A 24,657-nucleotide genomic window follows, 5' to 3' on the forward strand; every position below is an offset into this window, starting at 1 on the left:
TAGGATTGGTCTTCAGCAACCCATGCTTGTCGTAAGAGGTGACTAACTTGATTGGGTGGTCAGGCTTGCTGACTTGGTAGACACATGTCATCATATCCCAATTGCGTAGATTGATGCTCTTGATGTTGATCACTGGCTTGTCTGATCCAGACTCAATTATTTACAGACCGACACCTTATAGCTGGAATATTGCAGAGTGCAAAGGTAAACAATAAACAAACAAACATGACATGAAAGCTTAGGAGGGATTCTAGGTTAGACTAGGTCAATGACTGGGTCAATTGCATGTCACTGTTTTTATGTCAGCGATCATTGATATCTATCATTGAACAGACAAACCCAGAGACATTATCGGTGCAACCAGTATTTGAACCCAGAGTCACCAAATTGTGGCACCTTAGGCAACTACACCCATACACACTGTCTGCATGATATAAAATATGATTAAATGTGATCAAAATATCAAGATTATTAGCCAAGGAGTGCTTCCATGTCTAAGGTATGATGTCTCCAAAAGAAAGATTGTATAATACTTACCAAAGGCTCCCATAATACTTAGTATTATACACACAAGAGTAATAATCAATTTATCCTATTATGTCAGTTATTTCACATACATAACGTTAGTCATTAGCGAAAATGACAGACATGTCCCGCTCTAGTGGTAACTTTTCCATAGGCCTGTCATCCATGCAGTATGAAGATGTTCTACCCTCAAAACTGTCCTTTCTGGATAAATATGCAGATATAAAAGGTCAGGAAGGTGTTGTGTTTACAAAAGGCATAGTGCCTATCAGCGCTGGAGTCAATATTGGCCATAAGGGATTTGGACAAATTACGGGGATAATTGCTCGCAAGAAGTTATTGGTTCAGATAATAGTCTCAGATCCTTGATATGAGGGTCTCAACAAGCAGGATTCTGTAGGAACAATATTGCCTGTTGTCTTTGTCCAATGGACTAATTGCTGTCTTTGTGGTATGAAAGCACATTCAAAGAAAAGTAGCAATCTTTACATATCATTTGTGGGAGATGAGAATACTTTTAAAGAATGGAATTTAATAATGACATTACATAATGAAGACTTTTTCACACTTGTGTGTTTTGGAATGGTAATTTCCTGTGTTAACATAACTTGCAAAATACAAAGGTCATATTCCTAATAAAGGATTTTTTGGGTTGCTAAATGCACTTGTGTGAAAATTTCTATTGATCAGGCTCTGACAGTATGATGTCTTGTTTTATCAGGGTCTGACTGTGATATCTTGTGTTATCAGATTTTGACAATGTGTTATCTTCTTTGATAAGATTCTTACAGTTTGATCACTTGTGTTTGATCATTTTTTAACTGTTCGATAACTTGTTTGTTGAGCTTTTAACAGTGTGATAGCTTGTTTAGGTTTTATCAGTTTGATAGCTTGTTTAAGGTTTTAGCAGTGTGATAACTTGTTTGATCAGGTTTTAACAGTATGATGATAACTTGTTTGATCCACTTTTAGCAGTGTGATAGCTTGTTTGATCATTTTTTACAGCGTGATAATGCGATAACCACTTTTAACCGGGTTTGCCAGTAAGATATCACTCACTGGGTTTGGGGTCTTAAAACAGCAGCCAGCAATTCCATGCTAAGGGATGAAACCCTCTATGCCCCTTTAATATAAGGTCAGATAATATCCTACAGTGTTACATATGGCATAACAATCAAGTGAAGGCTGTTCCATTTTAGTGTAAAAGCACATTCATCTGTAACCGTCATAGAGTACATTTTAAGTTAAGCGATGTTAATCAATTACATTACAGTGAGTTCACACACTTAATAAACAGGTTAGGATTAAAATTTATGATGTCAAATCAAGTATAAGCTATCATTAAAGTTGTCCGATGAATAAATGATTGCTTAACATCTTAGGGGGCAGTAGTGCTGGAGACCAACGTATGGTTGTGGAAGCTGTCTGATGAACGATTTCTGTTGCTCCTCAGTAGGATTACTCATGCGTAACTTATTGGATAATTGTTTTTGAATTATTCAGCATTAATGACATGTCATAAAGAAGAATGTTTCCAATTCCTGGATGTAGGATATGTTATTTTGGTGAACCATGGTCATAAAAGGGCAATTCGCAATATTTTATTTATCATGGATGCTGAAGATCATGCATACAGAAGTACGAAAGCATTAAAACAATGGATATTGATTCTGCCAAAGAAAGGAGAAATCATTTGGAAAGTTGATCAAAAGCATAGCCTATTAAATCTATATGCCAAAAGGATTAACATGGTTTATTTCGTTGCACGTTTTATGTTCTTTTAGAGATGTCGAAAATCTTAAATGAAACCTAATTCAATTTAATTCAAATAGGTTTGTAACAGCAGGAATGAATGGCATGGCATTTGCACAAATGGGTCCATCACATTTTAATTCCTCTTTGACCGAAAAGAGATTCAAATTTCTAAAAATTCCTTTTAGTCTAAGAGCAGAGGGTTCTGCCTTGAGTGCTATAGTTGTATGTTTGAGTGCATGTTCTGCTGGGCTGTAAAAGCCCATGAAGGATGGTGTATGGCACTATGTGTCAGCTCACATTTCTAATATCAGTTCTTTCACAGAAACATCTTCAGATTGGACTTAGCTAAATCACTGATACATCATGGCAAGCATTCATAGAAGACATGACCATTCGCTCTTTCAAGGACATAGACGTGTTTGTGCGTGTACATCTTCAGCAACAACACAAAAACAATGTGTTCGAGAAAAACATGTTTATTTTCAATCAGGAATCAATGTCACAGTTGTATTCAAATGCGGGTTGTTTATTGTTGAATAAGGTATATTTTTATGTTGAAAAGGACATAGCAAACAACATTGACTGATTATAGACATAGAGATTGTTGCTTCCTGTGATCTTTATGATTTGTACAACCCATCTTTACAACCATTATATTTTGACAAAGAATCTACCCTGAAAATTGTTCATGATTACAAATAAATCAGTACAAACAATAGTGAATAATATTATATGGATCAAATAAAATACTTTAGTGGATAGAGTGTCTTACTGGACACCTGAAGGTGAGTAGTCCAATCTCCTGCAGTGTCATTCCAAAATACTTAATGGATGAGGGTCGGTGATGTAGCTTAGTGGTTAATGCGTTCGCCCGTCATGCCGAAGACCTGGGTTTGATACCCCACTTGGGTACAATGTGTGAAGCCCATTTCTGGTGTCCCCCACTGCGATACTGCTGGAATATTGCTAAAAGCGGCGTAAAACCAACACTCACTTACTCACTCACTCACTTAATGGATGATATAACATATACTGAGGAGCTGAAAAGTCTATAAACTGTCATTATGCCATTATTACCCTCATATTATTATTATTATCATACATCATCTTAGTACAACAACTATGCTAAGGCCAAGATATTTGCTAAGGCCAGGTACTATGCCCTATTCCATAAAGCAGTGATGGTCACAAGTATGTTTTAAAAGAGACTGTATTCTGTAGGTTGTCTTGTCAGGATGGAAGCGACGGCTCTGTGCCACACTGTTCCATTGTCTTTATTGAGTTATCTAACCATTAATAGATAGAATGATGTATGCTAGTCAAAATAAGTTAAATATCACCTGATTCTTTAATATTATTATAGTTAACCTTACCAGTTACCTATAAAAGAATCAGGTGGTCTTTAATATCTTTTAGATATCTGATTCTTTCATATTATTTCAGTTCATCTTTCATGTCAGACAGATTAACCTTGGTCATATAAAAGAAATGGGTGTATCAGATTGTGTTGAATGACCCATTTAGTTATGGGAGTTAAGGTCATTATAGTACTAAGATGTAGTACTAAGATCTCTAGTGGAACATGAGTCACTTTATGTATTCCTCACACATTGGAGAATAATCAGTTTATACCAGTGAACATCAGGATGCTGGCAATATGACTACAATACATCTATGTTATTGAATGTTAGGGCATTTCATAATGCAAAGGTTGCTGATTTCTGGTTACCAATATACGAAAGTGTGGGAATCAGAATAATTATTTAAAAAACTTGTTGGATTTTATTATGGGTATATTTTCTGAAAAATGGAACTTCATCTAAACATTGTCAAGGTTCAAAATATCAGGGGTGGTGGTGGTGGGGGGGTTTTAGCCTAGTGGTTAAAGTGTTCGCTCATCACGCCAAAGACCCAGGTTCTACTCCCCACATAGGTGCAATATGTGAAGCCCATTTCTGATGTTCCCCACCGTAATATTGCTGGAATATTGCTAAAAGTATACAAGTGAAACTCACTCACTCAAAATATTCATATTGGAAATGAAAAGATTTGATTTTGTGAAATTGTCCAATTTTGATTATCTTTATACAAAATAAAGACAACATGTAAATCAGGTCTAGTGCAGATATGAACCATACAGATGTTATGTAAAATATAGCATGTCAAGTAATCCAGACTTTAATTGTCATGATGTTATTTCAGTATTTCTATATTGGGATATATATCTTTGATTAACATCCACCATCTCAACTCCAGTATATAACATTGCCGGGAGAGAGTCATGGTGTTTCCAGGGAGTGTGGTACCCACGCATACAGTGGAGCAGTCAAATAACACTTGTTTCTTGACTCACTGGCTTTCAATGGTTAACTATGGAATTTCTAAGACTTTGGCATCTGGTCATTTGAAGCTGGGACGAGGGTTCTGAGAGAACTGAAGAAGGGTTACCAAAACTGCATTGGCGGCTCAAAGATGGATGGTAAAACTAGTTCTAAAGGAAGGACAAGTGGAAATGGCCAACATTTTACTAGGACAGAGTACCTTTTGAATTGTGTTCAAATGTAACATGTTATATTTGGGATTACACTTTTTTTTAGTAAAGTACAGATTCTAAAATGTTTGGGGGGTGAGTACCATCAAGGATTCGAACCCATTGAAATCACAAGCAAACAAAATCAGTGCCCCATCCCACTCAGCCACCACTAAAATGGAAGTCCAAGAACTGGTAGTCTTGACTATATAAAAAAGACTACCTAAAACAGTACTAGAATCTGTACTTTACTATGTAACTGTAATCCCAAATATAACATGTGTTAACATTTACTGTTCTTATATTGATGCCTTTTAATGTCTTTTCTGGTATGACTAAGGCTGTGAAATAAGGAATTTGTGAAATATTGAGAAGGCTAACCTAAAATTGACTTTAACTGAAGTTCAAATGGTTTTGATATCCTCTGATGAGAAAATCATATTAACCATTTCCTTTAGTGAGTGAGTGAGTGAGTGAGTTGGGTTTTATGCCGCTTTTAGCAATATTTCAACAATATCATGGTGGGGCACACCAGAAATGGGCTTCACACATTATACCCATATGGAGAATCGAATCCGGGTCTTCTGAGTGAACGCTTTAACCACTATGCTAGCCTGCAACCCCCATTTCATTCGTACTTTTATCTGATAAAATGTACTAATGTACTCTGAAACTACTACTGACTTCATAAAGCCTGTATAGTAAGGCTAATTTAATCCCATTATTGTCTCTGCAATAGTTGTCACAACTGTCTAAGGCATCTCAAAAGGCTTAGCTAAGTTGTGTCCCTTGTTTGAACCAGAATCAGCTGACAGTATGTTAATGTCCCAGATTCTTGATTTTGATGATACCAGCAAAGTTGTTAGCTAAGTTGTGTCCCTTGTTTGAACCAGAATCAGCTGACAGTATGTTCTTGTTTGAACCAGTCCCAGATTCTTGATTTTGATGATACCAGAAAGTTGTTAGCTAAGTTGTGTCCCTTGTTTGAACCAGAATCAGCTGACAGTATGTTCGAGTCCCAGATTCTTGATTTTGATGATACCAGAAAGTTGTTAGCTAAGTTGTGTCCCTTGTTTGAACCAGAATCAGCTGACAGTATGTTTGAACCAGAATCAGCTGACAGTATGTTCGAGTCCCAGATTCTTGATTTTGATGATACCAGAAAGTTGTTAGCTAAGTTGTGTCCCTTGTTTGAACCAGAATCAGCTGACAGTATGTTCGAGTCCCAGATTCTTGATTTTGATGATACCAGAAAGTTGTTAGCTAAGTTGTGTCCCTTGTTTGAACCAGAATCAGCTTACAGTATGTTCGAGTCCCAGATTCTTGATTTTGATGATACCAGAAAGTTGTTAGCTAAGTTGTGTCCCTTGTTTGAACCAGAATCAGCTGACAGTATGTTCGAGTCCCAGATTCTTGATTTTGATGATACCAGAAAGTTGTTAGCTAAGTTGTGTCCCTTGTTTGAACCAGAATCAGCTTACAGTATGTTCGAGTCCCAGATTACCAGAAAGTTGTTATTTTGATGATATCAGAAAGTTGTTAGCTAAGTTGTGTCCCTTGTTTGAACCAGAATCAGCTTACAGTATGTTCGAGTCCCAGATTCTTGATTTTGATGAAACCAGCTAAGTTGTTAGCTAAGTTGTGTCCCTTGTTTTGAACCAGAATTAGCTGACAGTATGTTCGAGTCCCAGACTTTTCATTTTGACGATACCACCATTTTTTGTGTGCATCGCTTTAGAATTTATGGCATTTTATTGATTGTTAAAAAGGCATGAAACCCAACTCCCTTACAACTTTCCAAGCACAATATTGTCATAAAAGATACAAGACCTACTCACTCCTGCCATATCAACACCAAGATATTATCTCTCAATATATCACATTGATTCTAATGTTAGATGGACAGTTACAAGCATGTTTCCGACTGGACTGACCCTACCAATGCTTGGGAGGGTGGTCATTAAATGACATGTGATAAACAGGTTATCACATGAGTGTGTTTGGGATGGTAATATCCTGTATTAGGAGTGAACATTATATTTAGCAAGCCTTGGTGAACTAAATACATAGTTTATTCCAAATACAGGTTATTTACTATGAAAAACACACTCACATGGTAACATCTTTATGGTAATGGCATTCTTCAATTCTTTCATCCAAAACTGTATTCAGCTCTCACAAACATTAACTAAATGTTTTAAATATTTCTGGAATGTGTGGAGTAATACATATGTTAAAAGGTCAGTGATCTGCTTGTTGTATCAGCAGTCAATATAGTTTCTGACTGTGGAATAACTATAGACAAACCATCAAATAATTGCACACACAGGATAGTTTTATATGTCTTTTGCAACAGTCCATTAATCTGCCCAGAAGAGTTACTGCCCTTTATCAAGGCAAGTTACTCTAACCCTAGTCAATGAAATCATGTTTGTTTGGAGTCTGGCCTTGTAAATTCTGACTCGATCATTGACTGACAAGGGAGATGCCATGTTTGTTTTCAAACACTGAAAGTAGTACCTACCTGACATTTGATATGTTTCCGGTATCAGAAAATGATCCAAGGAATCTGTTGGCTTTATCTGCCGAGAACCCTAGCCATCATATGATAATGCAAATTATTTTAATGAAAAAGTTTCTGCATCTGCAATAGCTCTATCATTTCCAACACCAGGCTTCTATCTTTAACATCCACTCTGTCAGCTTATGGCAATGTACAGATCTGACATAATAGAAACTAATATTTGAAGTTTTAGGGGTTTAAGATATCCGAAATCTCCTTGATGTCACTAATAGTGAGATTTCGAACTCTTTTTTTGTAACTTTGATTATGAAACTATCACTACTGTATCATGAAATATTTTTGTATTTGTATTTGTGACAGATTTTAATCTATGAACTTCCAATCCCTGAAATACTGTATCTTGTTTCCTTCAAACTGTCACCTCTCAAGTCTGCAGCTTTCAAATGCAAACTTGCTTGTGACACAGCTAGCTACACACCCACCGAGTGCTGGCAGTGACTGTTCAAATTATATGCACTGAACTGTCACATATTGTGCAAACTCAAACCTTTTACATTGTCCCCCATATGTTGTGGAAGTTTAATTGTCACATCGTGCAACACACATCTTTGTAGTGACGGCAGTGGTTTATCAAGTTAAATGCCTTTACCAAAGAAAGGGCACAGTAAATGGAATTTTGTAAAAAGATTTCATGGTTTATATTTTTATTAATTGGCATTTGGAATTTTGAGGAGGATGAAACCAGCATGCAGTGTAAAAGACATAGGCTTCATGAACCTGACTGACTTAGAGAAAGCGATGAAGACACAACAGCTTAAGATGCTAGTAGGCTTTAGTGGATGTCAATGCTATATCTTCTAGACAGGAGAGCAGGTGACAATGGAAGTTGTGTTTTTTTAAATGTTCACTTTGAAACTGGGCTAATTTGTTCTCTGTACTTGCATTGAGATTTCTCTAATGATAGAGGAGTTTGTGTTGCAGGTCTATTTTTATGTTTAGTACTATGTGAGTGTTTTTAAGACTGTTAAAAGAAATCATTTGTCCAAATGCCTGATCTATATGGCTCTTTGAGTAACACAGGCTCACGACATGTTCATTACAGTAAGTTTAAACTGACATTAAGTAGTATTATAGTCAAGACAAAAAAGCTGTTTTGTGGAAAATAGCTTCCTCACTTCTCCAATTTTAATGAAGAATTGCACAAAAAATATATTCCATTAATGATATTTTTCAGTAATATTGATAAATTGTGTCCCTCATTAAAAGTCTTAATATAAATACGGAATTGAATTACCTCCAACACAAAGTTAAATAAAGGTGTTTTAAAGTAAAGTCCTTTTAAAAGGTTAAATGTTAAAAGCTGAAATTGAAGAGAAAATCGGAAGGTGAGTGTGTGTCTTTAAAGCCAAGCTGCACTGTGTAAGAGGTTGAATAATGAGGATTTTATGTGATAAGGAGAACAGTATTTAGAAAGAAATCAATATATCTTTGGTTCCATCAGTGATTAAATTCTCCCTGCTACTGCACCATAACCAGTAAAAGGGGTGAGGAAGAGAATGAAAAATAAGATTTTGTGCAAAAAATTAAACATTGTGTTGATAAAACTATCACCATACTGGGAGAATGCACTGTTTATCTTGATTAAGGAATGTATATGTTGATATTTGTCTTAATCAATATATTTACTATGGAAATTTAAACAAACCAATAGTGACTTAAACACTTGATAGTCACACAAGCACTATGGGAAATCGATGGGGTAGAAGATGGTGTCTTTTACATGGTATTTGTGAGGTGAGAACTCTGTCTTAAAAAACAGTAGTAATTCACTTGATGCATTACAGAATTATTTTATCTGTCTAAGAATTAATGTATATTTAGGTTTAATTATATATTTCCCAAACCAGAATTTTGTTTTATGTGTGCACTCTTTTACATATTGTTCTTTGTCATATTGGTTAGGAAAGCCGCAATAACTCAGTGCACCTTGTGGCAGCAAGAGTTGTATGCTCCCCAGGGAGTTGAGATTGATAATAAGATGTGCCGTTGAGATTGACATCCAATGATTGATGGAAAAATATCAGCTCCTTGAGCATGCACTAGTGCGTGGATATGTGCGCTATATAAATATCCAATAATAATAATAATAATAAATAATAATATTACAAATGCATTGTTGTTATCACGTCCATTTAATTTTGACTGTGATTTAAGTGCTTAAAATTATTTCCATTATGATTGTAATTTGTTATACTATTACCAATTATATTATTTAATGTACAATTTGATAATCATAATTTTATCTTTCATACCACTCAAGGTATTCAAGCGTTCTCTCACTCCAAATGTCATTTTATACTATCATGATGTCAATCTCTGGATCATCTGGTGAAGAGGCGACTAACAGGATCGGGTGGTCAGGCTCGCTGACTTGGTTGACACATGTCATCGGTTCCCAATTGCACAGATCGATGCTCATGCTGTTGATCACTGGATTGTCTGGTCCAGACTCGATTATTTACAGACCGCTGCCATATAGCTGGAATATTGCTGAGTGTGGCGTTAAACTAAACTCATTCACTCACTCATCTGGTGAATATTTGTGAATTGTTGCTGAGTTGGGTATTAAACAACCAACAAACAAATTGTAGCAACAACACTCAAGTTTGGGTTCATCTGCATTCTTAACACAGTGGTAGAGTAATAGTGAGTGAGTGAGTTTGGTTTTACACCTCTTAGCAATATTCCAGCAATATCACAGCAGGACACCAGAAATGGGCTTTGCACATTGTACCCATGTGTGGAATTGAACCCGGATCTTTGACATGACGAGTGAACACTTTAACCACTAGGCTACCCCACTGTCCCAGTAAAGCAATGGATATGAGAAAGGAATGATGGTTTAAGTGTGCTGATGCTTAAATTGCATTTTGAAATGTATTCTGAATTGTAAGGTCTTCACAAACCATGATGTTTAATGGAAGATTAAGCTGCCAAAGTTAAAAAGAAGCACTGTTTTGCCCAGACATTAGACATGAATGCAATACTTAATTGCTAAACAATTATTCATGAATAATTGCCACTTTTTTCTGGCTACCAGATTTTGTATTCAACCTTGTGTGCAAATCATTGTGTGCAGTGACAAAAACAAGGCTTTTCATTATCAAAGGATGTATAGGGGATGTATTGTACAATGTCTTATCTGCCTCATGTGGCAGGGTAGACAGAAGTTGCTAAGACCATACCTAGACTTGCCACTTTGGGAAATACATAAACAGGCACATGGTTGTGACAGAGCAAGGATCATCAATATTCAGGTAAACCTTTGATGCATAATCAGGAACTGCAAATCCTGGCAAGGTTACAGGAGGAACCTCTTCCAAGTGATTTTACCGTAATACCAACAATCATATTTATTGTAATACACAGTTTCCAAAATGAGAACTTTTAAAAAGAGTGATAACTCACACTACCAACCTCCTGCCCCAACCCTCACAGTTATATTGATACTGTGTGGAACTTTTGTAGATCCGTTAATTCTTTAATGCATCTCAGCTCTGATAGTGGTAAATGGAAGATCAGTTAAAGTTTTCTGTACATGTCTTTTATGTTTAAAGAGGAACTGGAATAAGGAGATCCATTTAAAGTGGTATGAAAAAGCGTGGTGGTGGAATTGGGTTTAACGTCAGGCTTGAGAATATTTCGCTCATATGACGACGTGCATGCGTGTGTATGTGTATGTGCGGCTGCTTGTACTAGCCCAGACTGAAGCTGGTTTTATAGTGCTAGCCCACTGAGATACCATGCCGCAGTGAAGCATGAATACCCCACTCAGACACATTATACTGACTCCGAGCCGACCAGTCCTTGATGAACCCATTAATGCCGAGCGCCAGGCAGGGACCAACAAGTACCATATTTTAACGTCTTTTGGTATGACACGGTCGGGGATCGAACCCGCGACCTTCCGCCACTCCGGGCGGACGCTCTAACCACTACACCCCGGAGGCGGTCGTATGAGAAAGCATTAATGTCAGTTGAGATTTGGGTTCCTGTACACTGACAAGGGACCAGGGATGTTAGTCAGGGTCAGATCAACAAAGGGTTCATAGTGCTATGACGCCCATTAATGGGCATGTTGGGCGAGCTGTCTAAGGCACTAGGCTAGTGATCCAGTGAGTTTGGGGATGCTGGGATCGAGCCCACCTGTGACTGGGTGTAAAAACCTTGGAGTCAACTTTGTGTGCAGACTCTTTCAGTGTTGTCACAACTCCTAGTGTACAGTACACAACCTTGTGCACTTAAGAGAACACATCAATCTGTTGGTAAATGACCAGATGGTGGCCACATGAATACGTGGAAACACCTGGTTGCGGGTACAGCAATGTGCAGTAAAACCTAGTACTGTGACTATGTGTCCCAGTCCACCCAGCTGTGAATGGGTACCTCATCAGGATGGGAAAGCCACATTAACTTGGTGTGCCTAGTGGATGCACGAGTTGTATGATCCTGAGGCAGTTGAGATTTAAAAATACGATGTGCTGTGGAGATTGACATCCAGTGATCGAGGGAAAAACAAAGTGCTTTGAGCATGCGTATAGATGGGATAAACTATAGCACTATATAAATACCCATGTAATAATAATGATAATATGCCTATGAAAACTTATAGTCATGATAGTTTGTACGGACAGGAATTCTTTGTGGATTGGGACCCAGAACTGTTGGGTAAAGATTTTTTTAAATAGAGGTTAAGAAAGTGAAAAGCAAAAATAGGAAGACAAAAGGGAAAGGTAGACAAGAAGAAACGAATGTTAAATCAAGGAATGTAGTTAAGGCAGTGAAGATAGGAGACACAAGGTCAGTGACCTGGTTGAACACAGTATTTCAGTTATATCAATGGCATATCAGATTGGTGTGGGAGAAAAAGACAGGAATGATAAACTTTTACCACTTGGAGAAACTTGTCCTGGTGTTGTGCTTACATACGAAGAAACATTTATCTGGTGCCCAGACCTGCAATCTTAGCTTTGTAACATGTCAAAGGAACACATCTCTACACAGACAATTGCTGCATCCTTAGACAACTGGGTCATGCAGAGTCACATTGGTATAAATCAGCCCTATTGTAGTGACTGGAAATGGAGGGGATGGGAATTGCTGAAACAAAAGAGAAAGAAGAAGAGGAATGGGGAGGTGAAGAAGGAAAATTAGATAAATGGGGAAGGAAGTGAGAAAGGACAAGTGTATGGAAGTTGGATAATTTATCATAGAAAAGGCATATGGAGGAAGAAGAATGAAGAAGATATATGAACATCAGAGAGATATCAAGGGACAGGTAGGCAGAAGAGGGAAGAAGATGTATGGGCATTGGAGAGATCAAGGAAGAGGCAGAAGAGGGAAGAAGATGTATGGACAATGGAGGGATCAAGGAAGAGGCAGAAGAGGGAAGAAGATGGAGAGATTAAGGGAGAAGATGTATGGACATTGGAGAGATCAAGGGAGAGGCAGATAAAGAGAAGGGTAGAAGATGTATGGACATTGGAGAGATCAAGGAAGAGGCAGATGAAAGAGAAAGGGAGAAGATGTATGGACATTGGAGAGATCAAGGAAGAGGCAGATAAAGAGAAGGGTAGAAGATGTATGGACACTGGAGAGATCAAGGAAGAGGCAGATAAAGAGAAAGGGGGAGAAGATGTATGGACATTGGAGAGATCAAGGAGAGAGGCAGATAAAGAGAAGGGAGAAGATGGCATGGACATTGGAGAGATCAAGGAAGAGGCAGAAGAGGGAAGAAGATGGAGAGATTAAGGGAGAAGATGTATGGACACTGGAGAGATCAAGGGAGAGGCAGATAAAGAGAAGGGAGAAGATGTATGGACATTGGAGAGATCAAGGAAGAGGCAGATAAAGAGAAGGGGAGAAGATGTATGGACATTGGAGAGATCAAGGAAGAGGCAGATAAAGAGAAGGGTAGAAGATGTATGGACATTGGAGAGATCAAGGAAGAGGCAGATAAAGAGAAGGGGAGAAGATGTATGGACATTGGAGAGATCAAGGAAGAGGCAGATAAAGAGAAGGGGAGAAGATGTATGGACATTGGAGAGATCAAGGGAGAGGCAGATAAAGAGAAAGGGAGAAGATGTATGGACATTGGAGAGATCAAGGAAGAGGCAGAAGAGGGAAGAAGATGTATGGACATTGGAGAGATCAAGGAAGAGGCAGATAAAGAGAAGGGGAGAAGATGTATGGACATTGAGAGATCAAGGAGAGGCAGATACAGAGAAGGGGAGAAGATGTATGGACATTGGAGAGATCAAGGAAGAGGGACAGATAAAGAGAAGGGGAGAAGATGTATGGACATTGGAGAGATCAAGGGAGAGGCAGATAAAGAGAAGGGTAGAAGATGTATGGACATTGGAGAGATCAAGGGAGAGGCAGATAAAGAGAAGGGTAGAAGATGTATGGACATTGGAGAGATCAAGGAAGAGGCAGATAAAAGAGAGGGAAGAAGATGTATGGACATTGGAGAGACCAAGGAAGAGGCAGATAAAGAGAAGGGTAAGGAGAAGATGTATGGACATGGAGAGACCAAGGAAGAGGCAGATAAAGAGAAGGAGAAGACATGGACATTGGAGAGATCAAGGGAAGAGGCAGATAAAGAGAAGGGGAGAAGATGTATGGACATGGAGAGATCAAGAGAGGCAGATAAAGAGAAGGGGAAGAAGATGGACATGGAGAGATGGAGGAGAGGTGGAAGACTGGAAGAAGATGTATGGAGACATTGGAGGACCAAGAAGACAGAAGAAGGAAGAAGATGTACATGGACATTGGAGGATCAAGGAAGAGGCAGAAGACATTGGAAGAAGATGGAGAGATACCAGAGAAGGGGAGAAGATGTATGGACATTGGAGAGAGATCAAGGAGAGGAGGCAGAGAAAGGGTAGAAGATGGGGACATTGGAGAGACATGGAGAGGTAGAAAGAATGAGAGAGGAGAGGAGACAAAGAGAAGGGGAGAAGATGTATGGACATTGGAGGACCAAGGAAGGACAAAGATGGAGAAGAGAAGAGAATGGAAGATGGACATTGGAGAGACAAGGGAGGAAGATGGACAGAAGAGGGAAGAAGACATGGACACTGGAGAGACCAAGGAAGAGGCAGAGAGAAGAGACATGGAGGAAGATGTAAGGAGATGTATGGAGAGACAGGAGAAGGAAGAGACACTGGAGAGACCAAAGAGAAGGAAGAAGATGCATGGACACTGGAGAGACCAAGGAAGAGGCAGAGAAGATGGACACTGGAGAAGACAGATAAAGTGGACATGTATGGGAGAGACAGAAGTGGAAAGAGGAAGATGGAGAGAGGGAGAGAAGATGACATGGACACTGGAGAGACCAAGGAAGAAGCAGACAAAAGAAGGGAGGAAGAAGGACACTGGAGAGAGACCAAGGAGGACAGGCAGAGAAGACAGATGGACACTGGGAGAGACAAGGACTGGACTGAGAGACCAAAGAGAAGGGTAGAAGATGACATGGACATTGGAGAGACCAAGGAAGAGGAGAAAGATAAAGAGAAGGGTAGAAGATGTATGGACACTGGAGAGACCAAGGAGAGGCAGACCAAAGAGAAGGACATGGAGGTGGAGACCAAGGACAATGAGACATGGAACTGGAGACCAAGGAGAGGCATGGAGAGACCAAGGACAGAGGCAGACAAGAGAAGAGGAAGACATGGAGAGATGGACAGATCAAGGAAGAAGCAGAAAGGAGAAAGGAAGAAGATGAATGGACACTGGAGGAGACCAAGGAGAGAGAAGACAAGATGGACACTGAGACCATGGGAGAGGCAGACAAAGAGAAGGAGAAGACATGGACACTGGGAGACCAAGGGACCAAGGAAGAGGCAGACACTGGAGAGACCAAGGAGAAGATGGACATGGAGAGACCAAGGAGAGGCAGACAAAGAAGAAATGGAGACTGGAGATAAGACAAGGACACATTGGAGACACCAAGAAGAGGCAGACAAAGAGAAGGGGAGAAGATGTATGGACACTGGAGAGACCAAGGAAGAGAAGAGATGGACACTGGAGAGACCAAAGGCATGGACACTGGAGAGACCAAGGAGACATGGAGAAGGAGAAGACCAAGGACCAACTGGAGGACAAGGAGAGGCAGAGGACACAAGGACACTGAGAGGAAGACAAGGAGACAGATACGGAGACTGGAGAGAAGACATGGACACTGGAGAGACCAAGGAGAGGCAGGAGAGAAGACATGGAGACACTGGAGAGACCAAGGAAGAGACAAAGAGGAGACAGAGAAGGACACTGGAGAGACCAAGGGAGGCAGGACACAGACATGGACAAAGATGGACAAGGAAGAGGAGACCAAGGAAGACATGGACACTGAAGAGAGACAAAGAAGGAGAGGCACAGGACAAAGAGAAGGGAAGACATGGACATGAGAGACCAAGGAGGCAGACAAAGAATGGAAGAGAACTGGACACTGGAGACCAGGCAGAGAGATGGACAGAGACCAAGAGACAGACCAAGGAAGAGGCAGACAGACACAGAGAAGAAATGAAGACACTGGAGAGACCAAGGGAGGCAGATGGAAGAGAAGGAGAAGATGGACACTGGAGAGACATGGACAAGAGGCAGACACAGAGAAGGTAGAAGATGGACACTGGAGAGACCAAGGAGAGGCAGATAAAGAGAAGGGAGAAGATGGACATGGAGACCAAGGAGAGGAGACAAAGAGAAGGGAGAAGATGTATGGACACTGGAGAGACCATGGAAGGCAGATAAAGAGACACTGGAGAGAGGATGTATGGACATTGAGAGACCAAGGAGAGGCAGATAAAGGAAGAAGAAGATGGACACTGGAGACCAAGGAAGAGGTGAGAAGAAGAATGGACACTGGAGGACATGGAGAGAGACAAAGAGAAGGGCAGATGGAAGAGAAGGGGAGAAGAAGGAGATGATGGACATGGAGAGACCAAGGAGAGGCAGAGAGAAGGGTAGAAGATGTATGGACATTGGAGAGATCAAGGAAGGGACAGATGGAAGATAAGAAGGGAGGCAGACATGGACATGGGAGAGATCAAGGAGAAGATGGACAGAAGAGGAGGAGAAGACATGGACATTGGAGAGACCAAGGAAGAGGCAGATAAAGAGGGTAGAAGATGTATGGACACTGGAGAGACCAAGGAAGAGGCAGATAAAGAGAAGGGAGAAGATGGACATGGACATGGAGAAACAAGGAAGAGGCAGATAAAAGAGGGAAGATGGATGGACACTGGAGACCAAGGGAGGAGACATGAGAGAAAGAGAAGATGAAGATGGACACTGGAGAGACAATGGAGAGGTGGAAGAGAAGAGAAGATGTATGGACATGGAGAGACCAAGAGGATGGAAGACAAAGAGATGGAGAGACAAGGGAGATGGAGAGACAAGGAATGGATGGACAATGGAGAGAGGAAGGACATGGACATGGATGGAAGATGGACATTGGAGACCAAGGAAGGAGCAGACAAAGAGAAGGAGAAGATGGATGGAGAGACCAAGGAAGAGGCAGATAAAGAGAAGGATGGACATGGAGACTGGAGAATGGAGGACACTGGAGAGGAAGGAGAGGCAGACAAAGAGAAGGGTAGAAGATGGATGGACACTGAGAGATCAAGGAAGTGAGAAGGAAGAGGAGGATGGATGGACAGATGGAGGAGACAGAGGTAGAAGATGGACATGAGAGACAAGGAAGAGGCAGATAAAGAGAAGAATGGATGCATGGACATGGAGAGACCAAGGAGGCAGATAAAGAGAGGGATGGACACTGAGATGGACATGGAGGACAGAGGAAGAGGAAGGGTGGAAGACATGGACATTGGAGAGACCAAGGAAGAGGCAGACAAAGAGAAGGGGAAGACGTATGGACACTGGAGAGACCAAGGAGAGGCAGATGAGAAGAGAAGGGTAGAAGATGCATGGACATTGGAGAGACCAAGGGAGAGGCAGATAAAGAGAAGGGTAGAGAAGATGTATGGACATTGGAGAGATCAAGGAAGAGGCAGATAAAGAGAAGGGGAGAAGATGTATGGACATTGGAGAGATCAAGGAAGAGGCAGATAAAGAGAAGGGTAGAAGATGTATGGACATTGAGAGATCAAGGAGAGGCAGATAAAAGAGAAGGGTAGAAGATGTATGGACATTGGAGAGACTCAAGGAAGAGGCAGATAAAGAGAAGGGTAGAAGATGTATGGACATTGAGAGATCAAGGAAGAGGGAGATAAAGAGAAGGGAAGATGTATGGACACTGGAGAGATCAAGGGAGAGGCAGATAAAGAGAAGGGTAGAAGATGTATGGACATTGGAGAGATCAAGGGAGAGCAGATAAAGAGAAGGGTAGAAGATGTATGGACATTGGAGAGATCAAGGAGAGGCAGATAAAGAGAAGGGTAGAAGATGTATGGACATTGGAGATCAAGGAGAGGCAGATAAAGAGAAGGGTAGAAGATGTATGGACATTGGAGAGATCAAGGAAGAGGCAGATAAAGAGAAGGGGTAGAAGATGTATGGACATTGGAGAGATCAAGGAAGAGGCAGATAAAGAAGGGGAGAAGATGTATGGACATTGAGAGATCAAGGAAGAGGCAGATAAAGAGAAGGGTAGAAGATGTATGGACATTGAGAGATCAAGGGAAGAGGCAGATAAAGAGAAGGGTAGAAGATGTATGGACATTGGAGAGATCAAGGGAGAGGCAGGGTAGAAGATGTATGGACATTGGAGAGATCAAGGAAGAGGCAGATAAAGAGAAGGGGAGAAGATGTATGGACATTGGAGAGATCAAGGGAGAGGCAGATAAAGAGAAGGGTAGAAGATGTATGGACATTGGAGAGATCAAGGGAGAGGCAGATAAAGAGAAGGGTAGAAGATGTATGGACATTGGAGAGATCAAGGAAGAGGCAGATAAAGAGAAGGGTAGAAGATGTATGGACATTGGAGAGATCAAGGGAGAGGCAGATAAAGAGAAGGGTAGAAGATGTATGGACATTGGAGAGATCAAGGAAGAGGCAGATAAAGAGAAGGGTAGAAGATGTATGGACATTGGAGAGATCAAGGAAGAGGCAGATAAAGAGAAGGGTAGAAGATGTATGGACATTGGAGAGATCAAGGAAGAGGCAGATAAAGAGAAGGGGAGAAGATGTATGGACATTGGAGAGATCAAGGAAGAGGCAGATAAAGAGAAGGGGAGAAGATGTATGGACATTGGAGAGATCAAGGAAGAGGCAGATAAAGAGAAGGGGAGAAGATGTATGGACATTGGAGAGATCAAGGAAGAGGCAGATAAAGAGAAGGGTAGAAGATGTATGGACATTGGAGAGATCAAGGGAGAGGCAGATAAAGAGAAGGGGAAGAAGATGTATGGACATTGGAGAGATCAAAGGAAGAGGCAGATAAAGAGAAGGGGAGAAGATGTATGGACATTGGAGAGATCAAGGAAGAGGCAGATAAAGAGAAGGGGAGAAGATGTATGGACATTGGAGAGATCAAGGAAGAGGCAGATAAAGAGAAGGGGAGAAGATGTATGGACACTGGAGGATCAGGAAGAGATAAAAGGTCGTATGGACTGGAGATCAAGGAGGCAGATAAAGATGGAGGGGATGAGATCGAAGATGGACATTGGAGAGATCAAAGGAAGAGATAAAAGATAAGAGAAGGGTAAAGAAGATGTATGGACGCTGGAGACATCAAGGGAGAGGCAGATAAAGAGATGTATGGACATATGGCGGAGCACCCAGGAAAGGGGGATGGGAATAAAGATGTATGGACATCCGGGAAATCAAGAGAAAGGGAGATTAAAGTAAGCAGAAGAGGGAAGAATATGTATTGACATCTGACAGATCACGGGACATGTAGATAAAAGTAAGCAGAAGAGGAAAGACATATGGACATAAGAGAGATCAAGGGAAAGAAGAAAATAAAAGCTACAACCATTTCCATAATTAAAATAAAGGGTGGGAGAAAGAAGCTGGGGAAGTTGAGTGAGAAAAGTGGTGATGGGAATGACTGGAGAACACTGGTCTTAGTTCAATGTGCTACTCAAAATTAGCAGAGCATAATGTCCGGCCACCATATGACACAAACAAAGGCTCAAATCATTGCTGCTGATAGCTCCAATACCTTTAGTATATTGAGCTCTTTCTCTTGGCCTTTTAAATGTCGTGAATAGTTCTTGATTCCATATCCAAGGGTGTTCAATTTCCCTTTCATGTGACATTCTTTCTGAGTGTAAATGCCTCCATTTCCAACTGTAATTTGTTCGATGAAAAGATTACACTGTTGCCCTCACTTGGGGGCTGATGAGTGTCATACTCTACAATCTGCATTGTAAGTATTGATCTGTTGCTGTAGTGGATAAGATGGATTTCCAGGCACTGTCTGCAGATAGGATAGAACTCTTGTAGCAGATGCTCAATACAATAACAGTTATGTGACATATATAAGGGTGGCATTCAAAGGCAGATCAGGATTTTTTTAGAAAGGGGGTTCATGGAGTCCATAGGTTGACACATAAGGTGTCAGAAAATAGGTGATGTGTGGATCTGGATCTTCATGATGTGTGTTTTTTATGGACGCATTCAAGCACTGGCAGATATGTGTGGGGCATAGGAAGAAAGGGTATAACATCACCTTCAAGATGATTGCACTCATAAAGTGATGTGTCTGTGTGTGTGTCTGTCGATGTCAGTGTGTACGTGTCTGTGTCTGTGTGACCCTGGGTTAGTCTTCACTAGTCTTCAGTAACCCATGCTTGTCATAAGAGGTGATTAATGGGATCGGATGGTAAGACTTGGTGGCTTGGTTGATGCATGTCGTCGTAATCTAATTGCAGACATCAATGCTCATGATGTTGATCACTGGGTTGTCTGGTCCAAACCCTTGTCATATAGGTGGATTACAAACGGAAAAATAAAATCTGAGTATGTGTGTGCGTGCTTTTTGTACTAGGCCAGACTAATGCAGTTTAACTTGGATACTTTACTCACACACAGTGTACTGACTCTAAGCCAACCAGGGCCTAGATTTTCAAAGCTCTCTTAGCGCTAAGATAGTCAGAAGTTAATGTTAATGTATGGTACTTACGACTATCTTAGCGCTAAGACAGCATAGAAAATCTAGGCCCTGGAAGGGTAACAACAAGTACCATATCTTAACATCTTATTGTGTGATGTATCCGGGATTGAACCAACAAGTTTCTGTCTGGGCAGATGCTGTATCCACTAAGCCATAGAGGCAGTCCTCGCATGTGTGTGTGGGTGCCCCATCTATTGTTTTCAAACAGCTTACATGTCAACTTGAGATCCATCATGTGTTTGTTCACTTAAGACATGGGTAATGTGCATCCTCTTTTTAAAAAAACCTGGCTCTGCCTCTGTCACGACTCTTTTAAGTGAGAGATTTTGTTGATTTTGTAAATCTTTAAAAAATTAAATTGCATTTATGCTCAAAGACTCCTTATGATTGGCATTTAAATGATTTGCCTTCAATCTTATTTGAATTATGTTTGATGAGTCAGGTTGAACTGTGTTATTTCCCTGTTATGTTTGGCACTACCTGACTGCTTTGGAGTCATTGCATGACTTTGGAAATTACATCTGCAGCCTAACAGAACATCTAAATGTAGCTGGTTACCACACGTTGATGTCTGTGAGCATGTCACGTCATCCAATATCTCCCATCATGGCTGTACTTTAATGGCTAACCGAGACAGGACGGGGATTCTAATGACTTGCTGTGCTGTTATATTTATGGCGATTGGGGTCGATACAGAATGTTATGTACTTGAACATTATTTTGAGTGAGTGATGGAAGGAGGTTTGAACCTGCCTTTAAACCTGTTTCAGTCTAAATGATGTTAGTTGTACCTCAAAGAGTTTGTACCTCAAAGCATCATACAGTTCTTAGAGATCAATGATGATAAACAGGTTTAAACATTTGATCAGAAGATCCTGGTACAGCTAAGGGGAACAACTCAGTGTCTTGTATCCTTCCTTGCCATTCATGCACTTCATGGGGCGGTGGGGTAGCCTAGTGGTTAAAGGCTTCGCTCATCATGCTGGTTTCCCAGGTTTGATTCCCCACATGGGTACAATGAGTGAAGCCCATTTCTGGTGTCCCCCACCGTGATATTGCTGGAATATTGGTAAAAGCAGCATAAAACTGAACTCACTCACTCACTCACTCATGCAAAACATTATGGTTGCAACAAGACAAGACTTTTTCCACAATCATAAGAAGTATCTGCTCCAAGTAATTCATCATTATAGTCCAGTTCTTTTAAGATAGTGGAATGATGCCTAAAACAGAAGCATCTCAAACTGCATTGTCTCCTGAGATGTACAATTTCATTGTAAATGTAAGAAAATGATAATAGAGAAAATGAAAGAATAGCAAGTATAGCTACTATACTGGGCGGTCATTATTATTTCAAAGACTCAATAATATTGCCAACAAATCCCATCAAATAGACAAATTGACATGAAAACCTAGGACTTTGGGCTAAAAATCACTAACCTACTAAAATTGTTTAGTAAATCTTGTCATCATAGAAACAATGTCCTTTGGCACTCAAAGACATTAAACCTTAATTCATCTCTGAAGTTCTTGATATCCTTAAGACACATGTCCACCTAGAACCACAGACAAGCAGCCTCTCTGTCATTGAGATAGCCGTGAGTACAGATTTTTGAAAGAAACACCAACATTTATAATTGGCCAGATTTTATCAACTGATCTTTCAAATAATGCTCAAGATGGGTATTGGTCTGGTAATTAACCTAAATATTGTCAACTCTGCTTTAGTATCAAAAGCATTATTTTTGCAGTCCACAAAACAGAAAGCTTCCAAGTCGTCAGACGCTCATCAAATCCTGCACCCTTTTGAGAGGATTTGACAATCAGGACAGCACACTTGGACACAATTAAATGTCCAATCCTATCTGCAGGCAACCTCAACAGAGCCTTGACCACTGATTTAGTCTGTTATTGGTTCTAATCCATGTTATTAACAAGGCTTATCCGTCATATTTGTTAGTGTCAAAATTATCAGGCAAAAGGATTTAGTGGGCACATCTCTATGATCCTGTATCCTAAGGACATTCTGGTCTTTAGGGCATTCTGTGATGATGAAGGCAGACCGGCTGCAGTCTTCAGGAACAGGATCAATAGAGTTGGTTCTCAAGATGTCTTAGAAAAATAGGATTGTAAAACCAAAATATCATGGAAAGAAATTTGTAAAGAAGATTTATGTAAGCATGACAAATTCCTGATAAAAATTTCTAAGAAATGAGTTTATTTTATGTTTAATTAAGACAAGACAACATGATACGTTGAGGTTTTAACTGATTTAAGTAACCCAACATGTAATCAGTATATCTTTACAGTGACTTGTTACTGAAGGTTTTTGAAATTTTTTTTTATTCTGTTTTGGGGGAAATTGATCCTTTTCTCATATCCCTGACTGGCATAGATGATGTTATTTTAGTTCAAATTTATAATACTTTTGTGATGACTCTTTATGCTAGATTTATACTTAAACATTTGAATTGAAAATAAGAAATATGAACTATGCTGCTGAAAGAAATTATTTATATATGTGAAGTTGATTTTTGTTAGCAAGTCCTGTTTTGAGAAGTTGGTCACTTTGGATATTGAATGTCTTTGTACCCTTTGTGTTGTTCATGATATCAGGGGCGGTGGGGTAGCCTAATGGTTAAAGCATTGGCTCGTCACGCCGAAGACCCGGGTTCGAATCCCCACATGGGCACAATGTGTGAAGCCCATTTCTGGTGTCCCCTGCCGTGATGTTGCTGGAATATTGCTAAAAGCATCGTAAAACCAAACTCAGTCAGTCAGTCATGATATCAACCACTGGTTTGTCTGGTAAAGACTTGATTTTTTACAGTCTGCCATGCAATTGATTGTATATTGACAAATGTGATGTTAAACAATATCTCTTTCTTGGATATCTGGTGATTTTTGTCAGTAGTTAGTAGAGCTTTCAAAATTTAATATGGTAGCAATGTGAAGCATTCAAAATTTGACGTGTCAGTGACATAAATTATGTCTGATGCAATTCCCTATTTTGACTTGTACCATACGTTCCTGAATTGTTTCATATGAACATTTGACAAGCCTTTGTGACAGGTGTCAGCAATGGGGCAGCATATGCTCACCCTTTCACAAATACTTGGTATCATCACAAGTTTTATAGTCATTTAGTACAGGGTTTTTTGTGATAATGCAAATTTTGCTTTCATTTGCTTGAATTACTGAATATAATTTTGCTGGAATATTATTTCAATCATTCCATGGTTTGCTTAAAAAAATCAGGCCAGATGATACCATATTTTTGTAGGCAAGATCAAACAACAAAACCCCAATATTAGATTGTTCTGGCCTTACTAGGCATATATGCATACGAGACCCTTGACCAGTCAGAGCATTGGTAGTAACAAAGACTATACTTTGTATTAATCACAAAGACATTGACGATACCGGGAAATCTCAACAAGTTACGAGGAAATCACAACAAGTTATCTCCATCAAGAAAACATTGATTTTGCCATTACCCAGTATACATTTTCCTTTCAGCTTGAAAATACGAAAAACGATTTCTCGTCGCTGTTGTCACTGCTAATGGTGATAGCAAACGGCTGTGATCAATTTCGACTGAGTGTATCTCAAAGGAAAGACGATTTGTTTGCTGTAAGAGAAATGGAACTTTCTGGTGTTGGATGCTGATAGGTCTTGTTTGTTTTTGGTTGTGATTTCATTTTTGTTATGTAGGTGACGCATCTTGTGTCGAGATTTGTGTTGTCGGTTACTTGGTTACGTAGATGTGGATTGTTTCAGGTTTCAGTACAGGCAAATATTGATGTATGATTGATTTAATGTCGCTTTACAGGCTTTAGTTATTAAAAGAACATTATGGGGCTGTGGTGACGTTTGATGACCACCGTGTTGACATCTGTCAAACAGTTGCCAATTTCATATCTGCGTGGTAAATGTTATTGCGACATAATGTAATTGTTTGTTCAAATTTATCTGGGAAACAGTTTCATTTTTCTGGTAAGCAGTTTGTTATTCACATAATATTTCCATTAATTCATGCCATCACCATTGTTGTTTTGACCATTTTTAGGGACTCTAATTTTAAGTTTCATTGATATGGTTGATAAGAGGGACAAGATTTTATCATTATTCAAGGAAGACAATTTTCTATTGTTTTATTGATTATATTAGTCGACCATGAAGATCCAG

General features: G+C 39.8%; 2 protein-coding genes across 2 annotated transcripts; both read left to right on the top strand.

Moving 5' to 3' along the window:
* The first annotated feature begins 13,798 nt into the window (after positions 1-13,798).
* Positions 13,799-14,281, top strand: LOC124288984 (octapeptide-repeat protein T2-like). The gene has a single exon (XM_046725616.1). The coding sequence runs from the start codon at positions 13,799-13,801 to the stop codon at positions 14,279-14,281; it is 483 nt and encodes a 160-aa protein (XP_046581572.1).
* A 717-nt stretch (positions 14,282-14,998) lies between these two features.
* Positions 14,999-19,039, top strand: LOC124289077 (golgin subfamily A member 6-like protein 22). The gene is made up of 7 exons (XM_046725710.1): positions 14,999-15,290; positions 15,352-16,006; positions 16,379-16,512; positions 16,714-17,020; positions 17,189-17,306; positions 17,395-17,454; positions 18,881-19,039. Exons 1-7 carry the CDS (start codon positions 14,999-15,001, stop codon positions 19,037-19,039), a joined length of 1,725 nt encoding a protein of 574 aa, XP_046581666.1.
* The last annotated feature ends 5,618 nt before the right edge of the window (positions 19,040-24,657 follow it).

The sequence above is a fragment of the Haliotis rubra genome, unplaced genomic scaffold (genome assembly GCF_003918875.1).
Source record: "Haliotis rubra isolate DU_JTF1 unplaced genomic scaffold, ASM391887v1 Scf1, whole genome shotgun sequence".
NCBI classification, from domain to species: domain Eukaryota; kingdom Metazoa; phylum Mollusca; class Gastropoda; order Lepetellida; family Haliotidae; genus Haliotis; species Haliotis rubra.